The 18,870-nt window shown below is 42.6% G+C and overlaps 1 protein-coding gene across 7 annotated transcripts in view; it reads right to left on the bottom strand.

Annotated features, from left to right (window-relative positions):
- The window catches only part of TPX2 (TPX2 microtubule nucleation factor), a 68,182-nt gene that overhangs the window by 34,183 nt on the left and 15,129 nt on the right, over positions 1 to 18,870 (bottom strand). For 5 of the 7 annotated variants that reach the window (XM_010352786.2, XM_030915424.1, XM_010352788.2 and 2 more), the window contains 3 exons: positions 12,992 to 13,167; positions 10,044 to 10,166; positions 3,179 to 3,305 (listed from right to left, as the gene is read on the bottom strand). In XM_010352786.2, the coding sequence (XP_010351088.1) occupies positions 3,179 to 3,305; positions 10,044 to 10,166; positions 12,992 to 13,097 (356 nt within the window). In that variant the 5' untranslated portion in view covers positions 13,098 to 13,167. The remainder of the gene's footprint in view (positions 1 to 3,178; positions 3,306 to 10,043; positions 10,167 to 12,991; positions 13,168 to 18,870) is intronic. The other 2 variants (XM_030915423.1, XM_030915428.1) reach the window with 2 other exon arrangements.

The raw sequence follows: 18,870 nt of genomic DNA, 5'->3' as shown, positions 1-18,870 counted from the left end.
AAGTGTGATCATTAGATAATTTCCTTATTGCTTTACCAAATAAGCATGTATTACATAAACATGGTATGCTAGTTTTGAAGAAAAACAAAAAATTTTGTATAATGTAACTAGACTACTACAAGTATTCTTTTTCTGGCTTATCTCACTCAACTTTATGTTTGTGAGATTCAACCACATCAATTAACACAGCTCTAATTCATTGACTTTCATTGCTGTATAATATTCACCGTAAGGATATGCCACTATTTATTCAGTCTATTGTTGATGAGTTATCTCCTCATTTCAGCTATTATAAAAAAAAATAAGATTGGTGGGTCTTATGAAATTAATGTGTTTTTCTCTGATGATCAGTGAAACTGAGTACATTTTCACATGTTTATCGGCCATTTGTCCTTTTCATAAGTGCTAGTTCAAGTCGTTTGCCTGTTTTCTACTGGCTTGTCAATTCTTTACTAATTGATTTGTAATTCTTTGTATACTCTGGATATAAACCCTTTGTAGGATTCATGTGTTACAAATAGCTTCTCCCACTCTAGGGGTTGGATTTTCATCTCTTTATCTTTTAATTAGATAAATGTGCTTGAATTTATCAACCTCTGCCACCCCCATTATGGTCAGTGCTTTTCTGTGTGTGTCCTGTTTAAGAAAGCTTTCCCTACTGTGCCAGCTGCGGTGGCTCACGCCTATAATCCCAGCACTTTGGGAGGCCAAGGGGGGAAGATCACAAGGTCAGGAGATAGAGACTATCCTGGCTAACACGATGAAACCCCATCTCTACTAAAAATGCAAAAAAAAAAATTAGTCGGGAGTACTGATGGGCGCCTGTAGTCCCAGCTACTTGGGAGGCTGAGGCAGGAGAATCACTGGAACCCAGGAGGCGGAGGTGGCAGTGAGCTGAGATTGCGCCACTGCATTCTTCCAGCCTGGGTGACATAGCAAGACTCCGTCTGGGGAAAAAAAAAAAAAAAAGATGGCACGTGCCAGGCATGGTGGGTCACGCCTGTAATCTTGGCACTCTGGGAGGCATAGGTGGGCAGATCACTTGAATTCAGGAGATCAAGACCAGCCTGGACAACATAGCAAGACTATCTCTACAAAAAATACGAAAATTAGCTGAGCGTGGTGCCCTGCACCTGTAGCCTCCGCTACTTGGGAGGCTAAGGCAGGAGGATTGCTTACGCCTGAGGGATCAAGGCTGCAGTAAGCCAAGATCATGCCATTGCACACCAGCATGGGCAAGAGAGCAAGACCCTGTCTCAAAAAAAAAAAAAAAAGATCAAATTTTTGAGGCAAAATTTCAGAAGCAAGAGAACCACAGAGAGGGTAAACACTAAACCCTGATTATAAACTCATACTCTGAGGCCGGGCACGGTGGCTCAAGTCTGTAATCCTAGCACTTTGGGAGGCCGAGACAGGCAGATCACGAGGTCAGGAGATCGAAACTATCCTGGCTAACATGGTGAAACCCCATCTCTACTAAAAAAATACAAAAAACTAGCCAGGCGTGGTGGCGGGTGCCTGTAGTTCCAGCTACTCAGGAGGCTGAGGCAGGAGAATGGCATAAACCGGGAAGGCAGAGCTTGCAGTGAGCTGAGATCCGGCCACTGCACCCTAGCCTGGGTGACAGAGCGAGACTCCGTCTCAAAAAAATAAAAACTAAAAAATAAATTCATACTCTGGCCTGGGTGCAGTGGCTCACGCCTGTAATCCTAACACTTTGGGAGGCAGAGGTGGGTGGGTTCACTGAGCTCAGGAGTTCGTGACCAGCCTAGACAACATGGTAAAACTTTTTCTGAACAAGAAATACAAAAATATTAGCTGAGCACAGTGGCTTGTGCCTGTAGTCCCAGCTACTCAGGAGACTGAGGTGGGAAGATTGCTTGAGCTCAGGAGGTTGTGGCTACAGTGAGACATGATCATGCCACTGCACTCCAGCCTGGGCAACTAAGCAAGACTCTGTCTCAAAAATAAATAAAATAAAAATTTGTCTTTTGGATGGATGCAGTGGTTCATGCCTATACAGTCTCAGCACTTTGGGAGGCTGAGGCAGGAGGATCACTTGAGCCCAGGAGTTCGAGTCTGCAGTGAACTATGTGCCACCACTGCACTCCAGATCCAGCCTGGGTGACAGAACAAGACCCTGTCTCAAAAAAAAAAAAAAAAAAAAAGGTAAAGTAATACAGAAGAACAAAGATATTTGACATCAGGAAGATATAACAACTATATCCATACAAGGCCTTTGGAAACAGATTGATAAGGGTTTGAATCTTGGCTCTGAAATAAACTTGCCTTAAGCAAGCAACTTAGTATCTCTGAGCCCTTATCTGTAAATTAATTAAGCATATTACCTACAACTCATAAATGTTATACGGATTTTTTAAAATTTATACCAATCACACAAACCCATTTTATTTATTTTATTTTACTTTTTTTTTGAGACGGAGTCTGGCTCTGTGGCTCAGGCTGGAGTGCGGTGGCACCATCTCCGCTCACTGCAAGCTCCGCCTCCCAGGTTCACGCCATTCTCCTGCCTCAGCCTCCCGAGTAGCTGGGACTACAGACGCCCGCCACCGCGCCCGGCTAGTTTTTTTGTATTTTTTTTTTTTTTAGTAGAGACGGGGTTTCACCGTGTTAGCCAGGATGGTCTCGATCTCCTGACCTCGTGATCCGCCCGTCTCGGCCTCCCAAAGTGCTGGGATTACAGGCTTGAGCCACCGCGCCCGGCCCACACAAACCCATATTATAAAGATTTTAAAAGCTAACATAGCCAGGTGCAGTTGCTCACGCCTGTAATCCTAGCACTTTGGGAGGCTGAGGCGGGTGGATCACCTGAGGTCAGGAGTTTGAGACCAGCCTGGCCACATGGCAAAGCCCCGTCTCTACTAAAAATACAAAAATTAGCCGGGTGTGGTGGCAGGTGCCTATAATCCCAGCTACTCAGGAGGCTGGGGCAGGAGAATTGCTTGAACATGGTGGGGCGGAGGTTGCAGTGAGCTGAGATCACACCACTTCGCTACAGCCTGGGCAAAAGAGAGAAACTCCGTCTCAAAAAAAAAAAAAAAAGTAACATAAAGGTGTCCATAAACACAGTATGGACACATAACAGATGCTCTGTCCAGTAACTATCCTTTGAACATTATTATCATAACTACCATTTTGAGATTCTAAACAGTCTTACCTCTGAGGCTGGGCAGGAGTTTTTCTTGATATGGCTGCCTCAACTTCCAGGGAAGAACAAGCGTTTGACAGAATGGATTGTTCCACAAGATTTTCTTTTTCTGCCTCTTTGTAGTAAGTGTTGTCAACTGTGGGAGACCAAAAGCTAGTCAGCACTCAAATCCCAAGGAAAATAATTGGAGATGAGCCACACACACACACCCCGTCTAAGCCACAGAATCCTTAGTTCCAGTTAAATCTTATAAGAAGAACCAGTTTATAAAAGCTACTTTGGTTGAAACAGAAATGATGTATCCGGGGCTTACCTATTCGCCAGCCTAAGGTACTACCTTTAAAAAAAGCATCCCACACACAATCTCATGACATTTCAGGACACTGATAAAGTTCTGAAAGCTTCCATAAAGAAGAAAAAAAATCACTTACGAAGTAAGGAAAATTAGATAAGCACTGAATTTTTCATCAGCAATACAAAAAAATAGAAGATAACGGAACAATGTCTTTAGAGTAGTGATAAAAAATAATTTGCAATCTATAATGCTGTATTAAGATAAACTTTCAATTGTATATGAAAGTGGAACAATGCCATTTTCAAATATATAAGAACTCAAAGTTTTCCTCACCTGTACTAATTTAAGAAAGTTTCCGGGCCGGGCGCGGTGGCTCAAGCCTGTAATCCCAGCACTTTGGGAGGCCGAGACGGGCGGATCACGAGGTCAGGAGATCGAGACCATCCTGGCTAACACGGTGAAACCCCGTCTCTACTAAAAAATACAAAAGACTAGCCGGGCGAGGTGGCGGGTGCCTGTAGTCCCAGCTACTCGGGAGGCTGAGGCAGGAGAATGGCATAAACCCGGGAGGCGGAGCTTGTAGTGAGCTGAGATCCGGCCACTGCACTCCAGCCTGGGCCACAGAGCGAGACTCTGTCTCAAAAAAAAAAAAAAAAGAAAGTTTCCTCAGGATGCACTCCTGCATAATGAAAGAGTATATCCAGAAGAAAGATATAAGGTTCAGGAAACAAGGCAGAAAAGACAGTAAAAATAATAATGCTCTCCCAAAAAAGCAGTAATAACTTCCAAGGGTCATTGTCCAATATGAAGCAAGATAAAATGTGACAGAAATTTAAGAAATTGATAAAGTTTAAAGAAAAGTAAATCCACTGATCTCTTGATGTCAAAATCATCTTTATGTGGCTCAGCAGTTATGACAATACAACCAAACACAGCCAAAGAGAACCAAGAAGGGATGCAACTGCATCACAGTTACTGACTTGGCATTGAACAATATTTACATAATCATAACATTGTAAATACTGCTGATATAATCATACTATCAGGCATTATGAATGTAACCGCACAAGTTAAAATAGTGGGTTAAAACAGCTACTGGGAAGACAGAGTCAGGAAGATCACTTGAGCCCAGGAGTTTGAGACCAGCTTGGGCAACACAGTGAGATCCCACTTGTAAAATAAAATATAAAAACAACAGGCTGGGCACGGTGGCTCACGCCTGTAATCCCAGCATTTTGGGAGGCTGAGGCAGGTGGATCACGAGGTCAGGAGATCGAGACCACAGTGAAACCCCATCTCTACTAAAAATACAAAAAATTAGCCGGGTGTGGTGGCGGGCGCCCGTAGCCCCAGCTACTCAGGAGGCTGAGGCAGGAGAATGGTGTGAACCCAGGAGGCAGAGCTTGCAGTGAGCTGAGGTCGCGCCACTGCACTCCAGCCTGGGGGACAGAGCGAGACTCAAAGTCTCAAAAAAAAAAAAAAAAAAAAAAAACAAATAACAAAACCACTAAGAGTTTGAGAAAAAGGACAGGGGATAGGGATGAGAAGAGGAAGGGGTTATTTTAACATAAACTCTAAGTATTGTGATGTTACTGTGGCCATGTTTTACTTTGATAAACTTTTTTTTTTTGCTTTTCAATATTATATAGAGATGGGGGTCTCACTATATTGCCCAGGTTGGTCTCAAACTGCTGGGCTAAAGCAATCCTCTCATCTTGGTCTCCCAAAGTACTGGGATTACAGGCATGAACTACCAGCCCAGCCTTGATAAACATTTTTAACGAAATAGAAAAAAAGTGTTATGGGAACACTGAGAAAGTTAGCCAGGCATGGTGCAATGTGCCTCTAGTACCAGTTACTCAGGAGAGGCTGAGGCAAGAGGATCACCTGAGCCCAGGAGATCAAGGCTGCAGGGAGCTGTGATCATGCCACTGCTCTATAGATGGGGTGACACAGTGAGACCCTGTCTGCACAAAAAAACAAAAACAAAAAACCAAAACAGAGTAAGAAAGAAACAATCAAGTAAAGGCTTCATGGAAGACACAGCACTTAATCACATAGCATATAAACTGACCCCGATAAAGGAATTAAACTGCAACAAGATGACAGGGAAGAAAAGATAGGCCATGAAAACATAGTTCAAGCATTATTCATTTCAGAGAACAATCATTTGACTCACCTCCTAAAAAAATATTTTTGGGGCGGAGAGACTCACACACACACACAAAATAATAGCATAGCATGTCAAGGCTAAAATAGATGCACTTATTCCAATTAAAATGCAGAGACAATAATATTAAATAATAAAGCAAGATCCAATTAATTATATGCTGCCTATAAAAAATGCACTTTAAATATAGACACACCATGCTAATACCAATCAAAAGAAAACTGGAGTGACTATATTAATATCAGGCAAAGTAGGTTTCAGAGCAAAGAACTTCAGTGGGGATAAAGAAGATCATGTCAAACTGTTAAAGTGGGGCCAGGCACGGTGGCCCAACCTGTAATCCCAGAACTTTGGAAGGCTGAGGTGGATGGAGCACTTGAGCCCAGGCGTTCAAAACCAGCCTAGGCAACATGGCAAAATCCTGTCTCTACAAAAAATACAAAAACTAGCTGGGCATGGTAGTGGTATCTGTGGTCCTAGCTACTCAAGAGGCTGAGGTAAGAGGATCACCTGTGCCCAGGAGGTAGAGGCTGCGGTGAGGTGTGATTGCTCTACTGCAGTCCAGCCTGGGTAACAGAGTGAGACCCTGTCTCAAAAATACATACATATATATGTATATATACACATATATACACATATATATACGCTTGTGTATATATGTGTGTGTGTATATATGTATATTTTGTTTGTTTGTTTTTGAGATGGAGTCTTGCTCTATAGCCCAGGCTGGAGTGCAGTGGCATGATCTTGGCTCACTGCAACCTCCGCCTCCCAGGTTTCAGCGATTCTCCCACCTCAGCCACCCGAGTAGCTGGGACTACAGGTGTGCACCACTATACCCGGCTAATTTTTTGAATTTTTTAGTAGAGATGAGTTTTCACCATATTGGCCAGTCTGGTCTCGAACTCCTGACCTTGTGATCCGCCCGCCTCAGCCTCCCAAAGTGCTGGGATTACAGGTGTGAGGCATGACGTCCAACCAAAAAAAAAAAAATTATATATATATATAAAAGTGGCCAGTTCATCAAGATGACATAACAATCCTAAACATTTATGCATCTAATAGTAGCTTCAAACTACATGAAGCAAAAATTATAAAGAGACAAATCCATACAGTCTGAGATTTCACTACCTCTCTCTCTAATTGATGAAACAAATGGAAAGAAAAATTAGTAAGAATACAACAGCCATAAATAATGTATAAACAGGCTAGGCACGGTGGCTCATGCATGTAATCCCAGCACTTTCAGAGGCCGAGGCCGGTAGATTACCTGAGGTCAGGAGTTCAAGACCAGCCTGGCCAAAATGGTGAAACCTCATCTCTACTAAAAATACAAAAAGTAGCTGGGGGTCGTGGCAGATGCCTGTAATCCCAGCCACTCCAGAGGTTGAGGCAGGACAATCGCTTGAACCCGGGTGGCAGAGGTTGTAGTGAGCCAAGATCGCGCCACTGCACTCCAGCCTGGGCAACAAGACCAAGACTCTGTCTCAAGAAAAAAAAAAAGAAGAAAGGAAGAAAGAAAGAAAATCCTAAAATTCACATGGAACCACAAAAGACCCCATGTAGCCAACTAATCCTATGTGAAGAGAACAAAGCTGGAGGCATCAAACTACCAGCCTTCAAAATACATTACAAAGCTAAAGTAACCATAATAGCATGGTACTATCATAAAAACAGACACACAGATAAATGGAATAGATAGAGAACCCAGGAACGAATCCACATATTTATAGCCAACTGATTTTTGACAACAGCATCAAGAACATTCCTTGGGGAGGGAACAGTCTTTTCAATAAATGGTGCTAGCTTTGGGAGGCTGAGGTGGTAGGACTGTTTAAGCCCAGGAATTCTGAGACAAGTCTGGGCAAACAGAGTGAGACCTCATCTCTAAAATAAAATTTAAATTTGAAAAATCAATAAATGGTGCTGATCAAACTAGATATTTAAATGTAGAAAAATGAAACCAGACACCTATTTCTTACCATATACAAAAATCAACTCAAGGCCAGGCGTGGTGGCTCACACCTGTAATCCCAGCACTTTGGGAGGCCGAGGCAGGCGGATCACAAGATCAGGAGATCGAGACCATAGTGAAATCCTGCCTCTACTAAAAATACAAAAAATTAGCTGGGCACGGTGGCGGGCACCTGTAGTCCCAGCTACTCAGGAGGCTGAGGCAGGAGAATGGCGTGAACCCGGGAGGTGGAGCTTGCAGTGAGCCAAGATCGTGCCACTGCACTCCAGCCTGGGGGACAAAGTGAGACTCCATCTCAAAAAAAAAAAAAAAAAAAAAATCAACTCAAAATGGATTAAAGACTGATATGTAAGACCTTAAACTATGCAACAACTAAAAACATCGGGGAGGCCGAGCGCGGTGGTTCACGACTCTGATCCTAGCACTTTGGGAGGCTGAGGTGGGTGGATCACTTGAGGTCAAGGGTTTGAGACCAGCCTGGCCAACAAGGCGAAAACCCATCTCTACTAAAAATACTAAAATTAGCTGGGTGTGGTGGTGCGCACCTGTAGTCCCAGCTACTCGGGAGGCTGGGGCATCTGGCAGGCGGAGGTTGCAGTGAGCTGAGATAGTACTACTACACTCCAGTCTGGGTGACAGAGTAAGACTGTCTCAAAAATAAAATAAATAAAGTAATAAAATAAAAACAGGTGAAATACTTTAGGACATGGTTCTGGGAAAATATTCTATGAACATGACCTCAAAAGCATAGGCAACAAAAGCAAAAGTAGACAAATGGGATTATATTACATTTAAAACTTTCTCCACAGCAGGGGAAACAATCAACAGAGTGAAGAGACAACTAAAGAATGGGAAAAAATATTTGTTAACTATTCATTAAAGAAGGGAGTAATATCCAGAATACACAAGGAACTCTAACTCAACAGCTGGACAAATGAGCTGAATAGACACCTCTCAAAAGAACACATACAAATGGCAAACAGGTATATGAAAAAATGCTCAACAACACTAATCATCAGGGAAATGCAAATTAAAAATCACAATGAGATAGCCTTTCATCCCAGTTAGAATGGATACTATGAAAAATGTTAAAATTTCTCTGCATCTCTGAGGATGCAGAGAAAGGGGCACTCTTATATATTGTTAGTAGTAAAGTCAATTCGTACAGGTATTACGGAAAACAGTATGGAGGCTCCTCAAAAAATTAAAAATATAATTACCATATGATCCAGCAATCCCATTACTGGTTATATATCTAAGAAGAAGGAAATCAGTACATCGAAGAGCTATCTATCTGCAGTCCTATGTTTATTACAGCACTATTCACAATAGTCAAGATACCGAATCAACTGAAGTATCCATCAGATGAACAGATAAAATGTAGCATATACATACAATGAATACTATTTAGCCATAAAAAAGAATGAAATTCTGTCATTCACAGCAACATGGATGAACGTGAAGGACATTACATTAAGTGAAATAAGTAGGCATAGAAAGATAAATATCGACCGGGCGCGGTGGCTCACGCCTGTAATCCCAGCACTTTGGGAGGCCGAGGCAGGCAGATCATGAGGTCAGGAGATCCAGACCATCCTGGCTAACACAGTGAAACCCCGTCTCTACTAAAAATACAAAAAATTAGCCAGGCGTGGTGGCAGGCACCTGTAGTCCCAGCTACTCGGGAGGCTGAGGCAGAAGAATGGTGTGAACCCAGGAGAAGGAGCTTGCAGTGAGCCAAGATCGTGCCACTGCACTCCAGCCTGGGCAGCAAAGCAAGACTCCATCTCAAAAAAAAAAAAAAAAAAATCAGATACATAACTCAAATAATTCTTGTACAATGGCAAGCAGTAGAGTCTTCTTTTTTGCTGTTTTATTTCCCACCCAGACCCAGGTTAGGTTACATTAAATCTTGTCATAAAAAGAAAACGGTTATGTATCTGGCAATAAAATTCTATGTTAGCCTCCGGGCACAGTAGCTCACACCTATAATCCTAACACTTTGGGAAGCTGAGGAAGGAAGATCACTTGAAGTCCAGAGGTCAAGATCAGCTTGGCTAGCAAAGACTCCTTCTCTACTACAATTTTTTAAAAATCAGCCAGGCATGGTGGTGAGCACCTGTAGTCCCAGCTACTAAGAGCTCAGGAGTTTGAGGCTGCAGTGAGCTATGACTGTGGCACTGTACTCCAGTCTGGGTGACAGAACCAGACCCCATCTTTAAAAAAAAAAAAAAAAAAAAATTCTGTTAGCTTAAGCTCCAAGAGATTTTTTTTTAAGTGTAGCACATCATTAGTTTTACATTCATCATGAAATGAATTAGTCCATTTCACCAATAATAAAGAGAACATTTAGGTAGTTTTCCCAGATCCTCAGGCTTCTAAGACACTGTCCCACCATTCTGTCAAAGAGCTTTTTTCTAAGATGTTTTCTTACCTGGTTTCAAAGGTGTGACAATAGCTTGCTGAAGATTAGCCTTTCTCAAAGGAGTTTTGCCCTGAAAAAGCCCTCCAGTTCCATTCTTCCCCAGTAACTTACTCTCCAAATTGGCCTTCTCCTCTGTGAAAAGGGAAGATCATCATTGTGCAAACAATCAGCAAGGAAGCAAAACAAATCACTATCACGCACTTAAAATGCAAACTACAGCTCCGTACCAGTACACTTCCAACTCATGTGGCAAGTACAAGCAAAGTTCTAGCAATCAAAAGAAAAAGTATACATTACACATCAGACATAGACTATAAAAACAATCACTAAAAAACTGGCAACATTAAACGATGTAAGATAAAAAAGAAAAAGTACAGATTCTGCATTGTGAATAACTCCTTATCTTTTTTTGGTACCCATTTAGGGTCATACAAACATGAATTAGCTTTATCTACCCCCTAAATACATCATGTTCCTCTTAAAGAAAACCATAACCAGCTGGGCGTGGTGGCTCTCGCCTGTAATCCCAGCACTTTGGGAGGCCAAGGTGGGCGGGTCACAAGGTCAGGAGATCGAGACCATCTTGGTCAACACTGTGAAACTCCGTCTCCACTAAAACACAAAAAATTAGCTGGGCATGGTGGCACGTGCCCGTAATCCCAGCTACTTGGGAAGCTGAGACAAGGGAATCGCTTGAAACTGGGAGGCGGAGGTTGTGGTGAGCTGAGATCGAGCCACTGCATTACAGCCTGGCGACACAGCAAGACTCCATCTCAAAAAAAAGAAAAAGAAAATAGTAATCATCAAAAACTCTAGGGCTTACAAGAGACATTGTATAGTCTTACAGTTTCCTCCTCACTGGGGTGGTGGGAGGAATAAGGGGTGTGTTGAGGGTAGAGCTGAGCTATGTTTTCTCAAGAAATTTTATCTTAGATTCTACTGTGCCCAGAAGTCAGTACAAAGCAGTGAAGGGTATGTTCTACCAACAGCCCACTGATAAGTTTCAGGAATGCAGTGAGACACAGCAATAACTACCCTGTGCATGTACAGTCTGACTGCAACTGTGTAAAAAGATGTGACTATTTATTTGAGAAAAAAATTGGAAAGTAATATATTAAAATAGAGGTAGTTTTGTTAGCCAAAAAACTCTGGCAAAAACAAAAAATAAATAAATAATTTTTTAAACTAAGGTAGTTTTGGAAAAATAGTGGGGTCATTTTTTTTCTTCCAAATTGTATTTAACAGTATTCTTATGCTAATCTTTTCTTTTTTATTTTAAAGAAAAGCTTAGAAAAAGAAATCCTCAGACAGCCCAGCCATTTCCTTAAGGTTCCAGTGAAGCAAGGGCATGGGGAAGATCCCCGCAGGACAGCTGGCCCTTGTAGTTACCCTTCCTCCCCCACCACTTCCAACGGACTACTCCTCTCAGGATCCCCACTAGATGCCATTAAAGTCCTTTTCCAAAGGAATGGCACCTGCCATCACATTTGGACAGTGCATTATACGGATAAGTACAGCTGCAATGGACTCACTTCTGTTCCCCACCACATATTGATAGTGATTTCTCCTGATAAGGAGGATGGAGACATGAGAGAAAGAATCAAAGGGGCCTCAACAACTAGTCTCAGATATTATTTCAAAGTAATATAAAAATTTAACTACATTCTTATTTACTGTTGGCCAAGCAAAACTGTTTCTGGGATTGGGTTCTTAGTAGCATAATCCTTCCATTTAAAAACGAATTGAGGGCCAGGGAAGTGGCTCACGCCTGTAATCCCAGCACTTTGGGAGACCGAGGTGGGTGGATCACCTGAGGTCAGGGGTTCAAGGAGAGCCTGGCCAACATAGCAAAACACCATGTCTCTACTAAAAATACAAAAATTAGCCGGGTGAGCTGGTGGGCGCTTGTAATCCCAGCTACTTGGGCGGCTGAGGCAGAATCACTTGAACACAGGTGGTGGAGGTTGCAGTGAGCCGAGATTGTACCACTGCACTCCAGCCTGGGCAACAGAGTGAGACTCCAGTCTCGAAAAAAAAAAAAAAAAAAATGAATTGAGGGAGGGGTGGCAGGAGGGAGGTGAGGGTAGTTATAAAAGAGCAATACAAGAGTTACTTGTGATACCAGAACTGTTCAATATCTTGACTGTGGTGGTAGACACATTAACCAACACAGGTGATAAAACCGTAGAGAACTTAATACACATACAAGTGAAACTGGAGAAATATGAGTAAAACTGGTAGATTGTATGAATGTCAACATTCTAGCTGTGATATAATCTATGCCTAATGATAGTAGAGAAAGTTTTTATGTGGCTGCCATCACTACAGACATATTTGAGCATAGAGTTTTGCTGAACACTGGTTCATCTGAACTTTCCCGTATGTCCCTAAAGCTTAAATCTGCCATTCTGAACTACAAAACAACATATAATTTGTGTTTACAATCCATTCCCCAAATACTGGGCATTTCAACTATTCCCACAATATCATGGATGACAGAATATCTTGGTGCAGAAAGGAGCTGATATTTTAGTTATTTTCTCGGTGCAGAAAGGAGTTGATATTTTAGTCCTTTTCTTGCAACCCCTTCTATTATTGAAGGTCTTCAGCACAAAGCAAGCCATTAATCCTTAAAATAGCCAGAGAAGGCCGGGCGCGGTGGCTCAAGCCTGTAATCCCAGCACTTTGGAAGGCCGAGACGGGCAAATCACGAGGTCAGGAGATCGAGACCATCCTGGCTAACATGGTGAAACCCTGTCTCTACTAAAAAATACAAAAAACTAGCCGGGCGAGGTGGCAGGCGCCTGTAGTCCCAGCTACTCGGGAGGCTGAGGCAGGAGAATGGCGTAAACCCGGGAGGCAGAGCTTGCAGTGAGCTGAGATCCGGCCACTGCACTCCAGCCTGGGAGACTCCGTCTCAAAAAAAAAAAAAATAGCCAGAGAAAGCAGGCACTTACCAAACCATGAATCTACGTTTTGATTATCTCCTTCATCATCCAAGGATGAAAAATTGATGAAGTCCGAGGGGGCATCATAGGAATAAGAGCTTTTAACTTGTGACATTGTCTCCCACTTAGTGCAGAAGAGCAGGTTTTTCCCAGTATTTGTACCACTTTTCTCAGCAGGTCACCTTCTGAGGAAAGAAATGATTGCACATAAATCTAAGTAAATTCCCATCATTACTGAGGAAAGAAATGTTTGCACATAAATCTAAGTAAATTCCCATCATTACTTTGGTTTTACTATCACGGTGGTAATTTTGTAAACCACCTAGAATTTACTGAAAATAGCCTTACTTTGTCCAATCAACCTAAAAATTAGTTTTTCAGGTAACTTAAAGATACTCCTTGAGGTAAATATGTTTGGAATTAGAAAGAAGTGGGCCAGACACAGTGGATCACGTCTGTAATCCCAGCACTTTGGGAGGCAGGAGGACCACATGAGACCAGGAGTCCAAGTCCAGCCTACAAAACATAGAGAGACCCTGTCTCTAAATAAATAAAAATTATCTGTAAATACAACAGTTGACCCTGTCTCTAAAAAGATAAAAATTGTCTGTAAGTAGTTGACACTATCTCTAAAAAAATAAAAATTATCTGTAAGTAATCAGCAAATATAAAGAAAAACCAAAAAGAAAAAATTAAAATTAAAAATTAAAAGTTAAATGTAGGCTGGGCATGGTGGCTCACGCCTGTAATCCCAGCACTTCAGGAGGCCGAGGCGGGTGGATCACCTGAGGTCAGGGGTTCAAGACCAGCCTGGCTCACATAGCAAAACCTCATCTTTACTTAAAAAATACAAAAAATTAGCTGGGCGTGGTGGCGGGAGCCTATAATTCCAGCTACTCGGGAGGGTAAGGCAGGAGAATTGCTTGAACCTGGGAGATGAAGGTTGCAGTGAGCTGAGATCACGCCATTGCACTCTAGCCCGGGCAACAAGGGCAAAACTCCGTCACAAAAAATAATAATAAATAAAAATAAAATAAATCTTAAAAACGATTTTTTTTTTTTTTTTGAGATGGAGTCTCGCTCCACCTCCCGGGTTCACGCCATGCTCCTGCCTCGACCTCCCGAGTAGCTGGGACTACAGGCGCCCGCCACCACGCCCAGCTAATTTTTTGTATTTTTTTCTAGTAGAGACGGGGGTTCACCGTGTTGGCCAGGATGGTCTTGATCTCCTGACCTCGTGATCCACCCGCCTCGGCCTCCCAAAGTGCTAGGATTACAGGCGTGAGCCACCACGCCCGGCCTTAAAAATGTTTTTTAAAAGAAAGAGGCAAAGTCTGATAAGTACTTACACTGTGCTAGGTGTTTTACATTCACCATGTCATTATTTTCCCTCAATTTACCATTTTCTCATTTCTAGCCTTCTCTAGCCCAATTTATTCTCTCTCTGCCCTGAATAACCCAATTTCTAAAATACACCACTAATTTTTATGCCTACCAACCAACAGCTTATCCATCATTCAAAGTCCAGTTCAAATCTCTGTGAACTCTTTCCCAAATTCCACCTATCATACAAAATTGTTGCCTCTCCAAAGCCAATCGTGCTTTGTTTACATCTCCGCTGTAACACTTATCATGCAATTTTATGTCAAATGTGTAAATGTCTCTCCCAGTATACTCGAAGTTCCTAAAAACAAAGATAGATTTTATTTACTTGTGTATATCTCATCCATCCATCCATCCATCAAGGTACTTAACACAGTGCATTATACATAGTAAGAGCTCAATACAGTTTTGCCAAATATAAGTGGTCTTTTCTTAGAAATATTTTCAAAAAATACTATTTCTGAGTATAAAGAAGACGACTTTGAAACACACATAAGAGGCACAACATGCAGCATAGGAACAGAAGCAAGGATAAAGAAACAAGTCAAATAGGCCCCTCCCTACTCCTGCGTACGAAGTTTTGCACTCTATCCTGTGGAAACCTGTGTAGGTTTACAATCCGATCCTAGTCAAGCCCAATCTAGTTAATTAATAAAATAGCTGAAAGTAATCTGATAAATAGCCTAAAGGCCACACTCACTGGCCAATAATTTGCCGATGAAACCCAATGAGCCATTTGTCTTCTTTTTTTTTTTGAGACGGAGTCTCACTCTGTCGCCCAGGCTGGAGTGCAGTGGCATGATCCTGACTCACCACAACTTTCGTCTTCCGGGTTCAAGCAATTCTCCTGCCTCAGTCTCCTGAGTAGCTGGAATTACAGGCACCCACAGCCACACCTGGCTAATTTTTTGTTTTTAGTAGAGACAGGATTTCACCATGTTGGCCAGGCTGGTCTCAAACTCCTGACCTCAAATGATCCACCCGCCTCAGCCTCCCAAGTGTGGGCCACTGCGCCTGGACAGCCATTTGTTTTTATCTAGGGAACAACATGTACTCAAAAGTATCTGTACCTTAGAAGGGAGGTAGATGCCAGTAATCACCTGAATAAATGTTTATTTAAATTAATACCTTTCTAGTGGGGTGCAGTGGCTCACGCCTGTAATCCCAGCAGTTTGAGAGGCCAGGGCGGATGGACCACCTGAGGTCAGGAGTTTGAGACCAGCCTGGCCAACATGGTGAAACCCATCTCTACTAAAAACACAAAAAAATTAGCCGGGCATGGTGGCACATGCCTGTAATCCCAGCTACTTGGGAGGTTGAAACAGGAGAATCTCTTGAACCCGGGAGGGCAGAGGCTGCAGTGAGCCGAGATCGTGCCACTACACTCCAGCCTGGGTGACAGGGCGACACTCTGTCTCAAAAAAAAAAAAAAAAAAGTTAATTAACACCTTTCTTTAAACCCTTATTATACAAATGCATGCTCATTTAAAAAAACAGACAAGGCCGGGCGCGGTGGCTCAAGCCTCTAATCCCAGCACTTTGGGAGGCCGAGGCGGGCGGATCACGAGGTCAGGAGATCGAGACCATCCTGGCTAACACGGTGAAACCCCGTCTCTACTAAAAAAATACAAAAAACTAGCCGGGCGAGGTGGCGGGCGCCTGTAGTCCCAGCTACTCGGGAGGCTGAGGCAGGAGAATGGCGTAAACCCGGGAGGCGGAGTTTGCAGTGAGCTGAGATCTGGCCACTGCACTCCAGCCTGGGTGACAGAGCGAGACTCCTTCTCAAAAAAAAAAAAAAAAAAAAAAAAAAAAACAGACAAAAAGCTGTTATTTTAAAAAAAAAAAAAAAAAGGCTGGGGGAAAAAAAAATAGGCCAGGCACGATGGCTCACGCCTATAATCCCAACACTTTGGGAGGCCTATGCAGGTGGATCTCCTGAGGTCAGGAGTTCAGAGACCAGACTGGCCAACAAGGTGAAACCCTGTCTCTACTAAAGATACAAAAATTAGCTGGGCGTGGTAGCAGGTACCTGTAACCCCAGCCACTTGGGAGGCTGAGGCATAGGAATCCCTTGAACGCAGGCGGCGGAGGTTGCAGTAAGCACTGCACTCCAGCCTGGGCGACAAGGGCAAAACTCTGGCTCAAAAATAAATAAATAAATAATAAATAAACCTATAATGCTACACTATTCCAGATGTCTTCTCCCTCTTATATATAAACTATTATTTTTTAAATAAATCATTAACAGTTTGAATCTGCTTCAAATATTATGAATATTCTTGTATGTCAATAAATATAGACATATCAATTAATGGCTGTAGCTGTTCCATAATTACTTATCCTTGATTTTCACCCTTTTTCCAATATTTTCACTTTAGATATTGCTAAAGCATCATCCTCGTAGCTAAATTTCTGTACACATCCATAATTCTTCCCTTAAGTCTTAAGAGGTGGAACTGCTGGGTCAAAGCTCTTGACACATACTGTGAAAATGTCCCTCAGAAGAAAACCACCCACTTACATTACCAGGAGTGTGCCAGTTCCCCAAACCCTCCCCAACTCTGGGCACTGCAGTGCTCATTTTCTCTAAACTATACCACATAAGCTATCCACTGAGATAAATCATTAGATTAGTTACCCCCAACCTACATAGCCACTCAGTGGTTTGGCCAGCATTTCACAGCTTCTCTCAGTGGACTAGGGCAATTCAGAAAGTACTTCTGGGCGCCGGGCATGGTGGCTCATGCCTGTAATCCCAGCACTTTGGGAGGACAAGGCGGGTGGATTACCTGAGGTCAGGAATCTGAGAACAGCCCGGCCAACAAGGTGAAACCCCGTCTCTACTAAAAATACAAAAATTAACCAGGGGTGGTGGCTGCACCTGTAGTTCCAGCTACTTGGTGAGAATCACTTCAACCTGGGAGGCCGCAGTGAGCCCAGATCGCACCACTGCACTCCACCCTGGGGGCCAGAGCGAGACTCTGTCTCAAAAAAATAAAATAAAATAAAATAAAATAAAATAAAATAAAATAAAATAAATCAATAAAAATAATGTACTTCTGGTCCTTATAGTGTCTCAGAAATATCTGTTGTTGGTTTTTTTTGTTTTGTTTTGTTTCTCTTTTTTGTTTTTTTTTGAGACGGAGTCTCCTCTATTACCCAGGCTGGAGTACAGTTGCGCCATCTAGGCTCACTGCAAGCTCCGCCTCCTGGGTTCACGCCATTCTCCTGCCTCAGCCTCCCGATTGACTACAGGTGCCCGCCACCACGCCCGGCTAATTTTTTGTATTTTTAGTAGAGACAGGATTTCTCAGTGTCAGCTTGTGATCTGCCCGCCTCGGCCTCCCAAAGTGCTGGGACTACAGGCGTGAGCCACCGCGCCCGGCCTTTGTTTTTTGTTTTTGTTTTGTTTTGTTTGGAGACGGTGTCTTGCTCTGTCGCCCAGGCTAGAGTGTGGTGGCACAATCTTGGCTCACTGCAACCTCCACCTCCTGGGTTCAAGCAATTTTCTTCCCTCAGCCTCCTGAGTAGCTGGGGTTACAGGCACGTGCCACCACACCCGGCTAATTTTTGTATTTTTAGTAGAGATGGGGTTTCACCATGTTGGCCAGGCTGGTCTGGAATTCCTGACCTCGGGTGATCTGCCCGCCTCGGCCTCCCAAAGTGCTGGGATTACAGGTATAAGCAACTGCACCCAGCCAGAAACATTTGTTATAACAAATATTTCGTTTATATAGTGATATCAATCTAGACCCCAGAAAATGTCATCTTCCCATGGTCTCTCCTATGTTCACCGAAGCCAGAATTCCACAAGTATCTTTGTAACAATGCTCTAATTGAGGTATTTAGTGTAGAAACATGATATTTTAGAATTGGGAAGAAACTTTGATTGACACCTAACCTTTGCAGGCTATAAGATATTAATTTAAAGCAAAAAGGGATTCTCCAAGATCACACAACAAAAATCCTAAGGATCATGGTAAAAACAGTTACCAGAGGTGTTCATTACATGCCAGGTGCCATGATGTACTAAATATGTATTCTTTCTGATAATCAGAACAATCCTGTAAAGCAGCAATTATTCCCATCCTAGAAGATCAGAAAGATTAAATGACTTGCCCAGTATCACACAGTTACAAAAAAACAGAGCCTCAGGCTCCTGACTTCAACACAATGTTCTTTCTACACCCTTCTGCCCTCTTACCTTGTGAATTAAAGAAGTGTGTTCATGAAGTTAAGCTCTCTATTTGCATAGAAAAGAATATGTATTTATTTCCAAGTAAATCCATTCTCCACAGTCTTCTGTCTGGAATAGGGGTTCTTTAGTATCCCCATTCTGAATTTTCCTCTCACTTCCATTTCTACTTTCATTATTCAGCTTAACTCAATAAGCTTTTTGCCAGTGGTTCACAATAGTGTGTATTTGCCAGGGGCCATAAGCTGTAGGCTTAAAGATACCTGGGTTCCTTTCTCAGTAACATTCAAGTATGACACTCTATATCCTC

The sequence above is a fragment of the Rhinopithecus roxellana genome, chromosome 13 (assembly GCF_007565055.1).
Source record: "Rhinopithecus roxellana isolate Shanxi Qingling chromosome 13, ASM756505v1, whole genome shotgun sequence".
Lineage (NCBI taxonomy): Eukaryota > Metazoa > Chordata > Mammalia > Primates > Cercopithecidae > Rhinopithecus > Rhinopithecus roxellana.
Note: the sequence above shows the minus strand (reverse complement) of the source record. Positions and strands in the feature narration are given on the sequence as shown.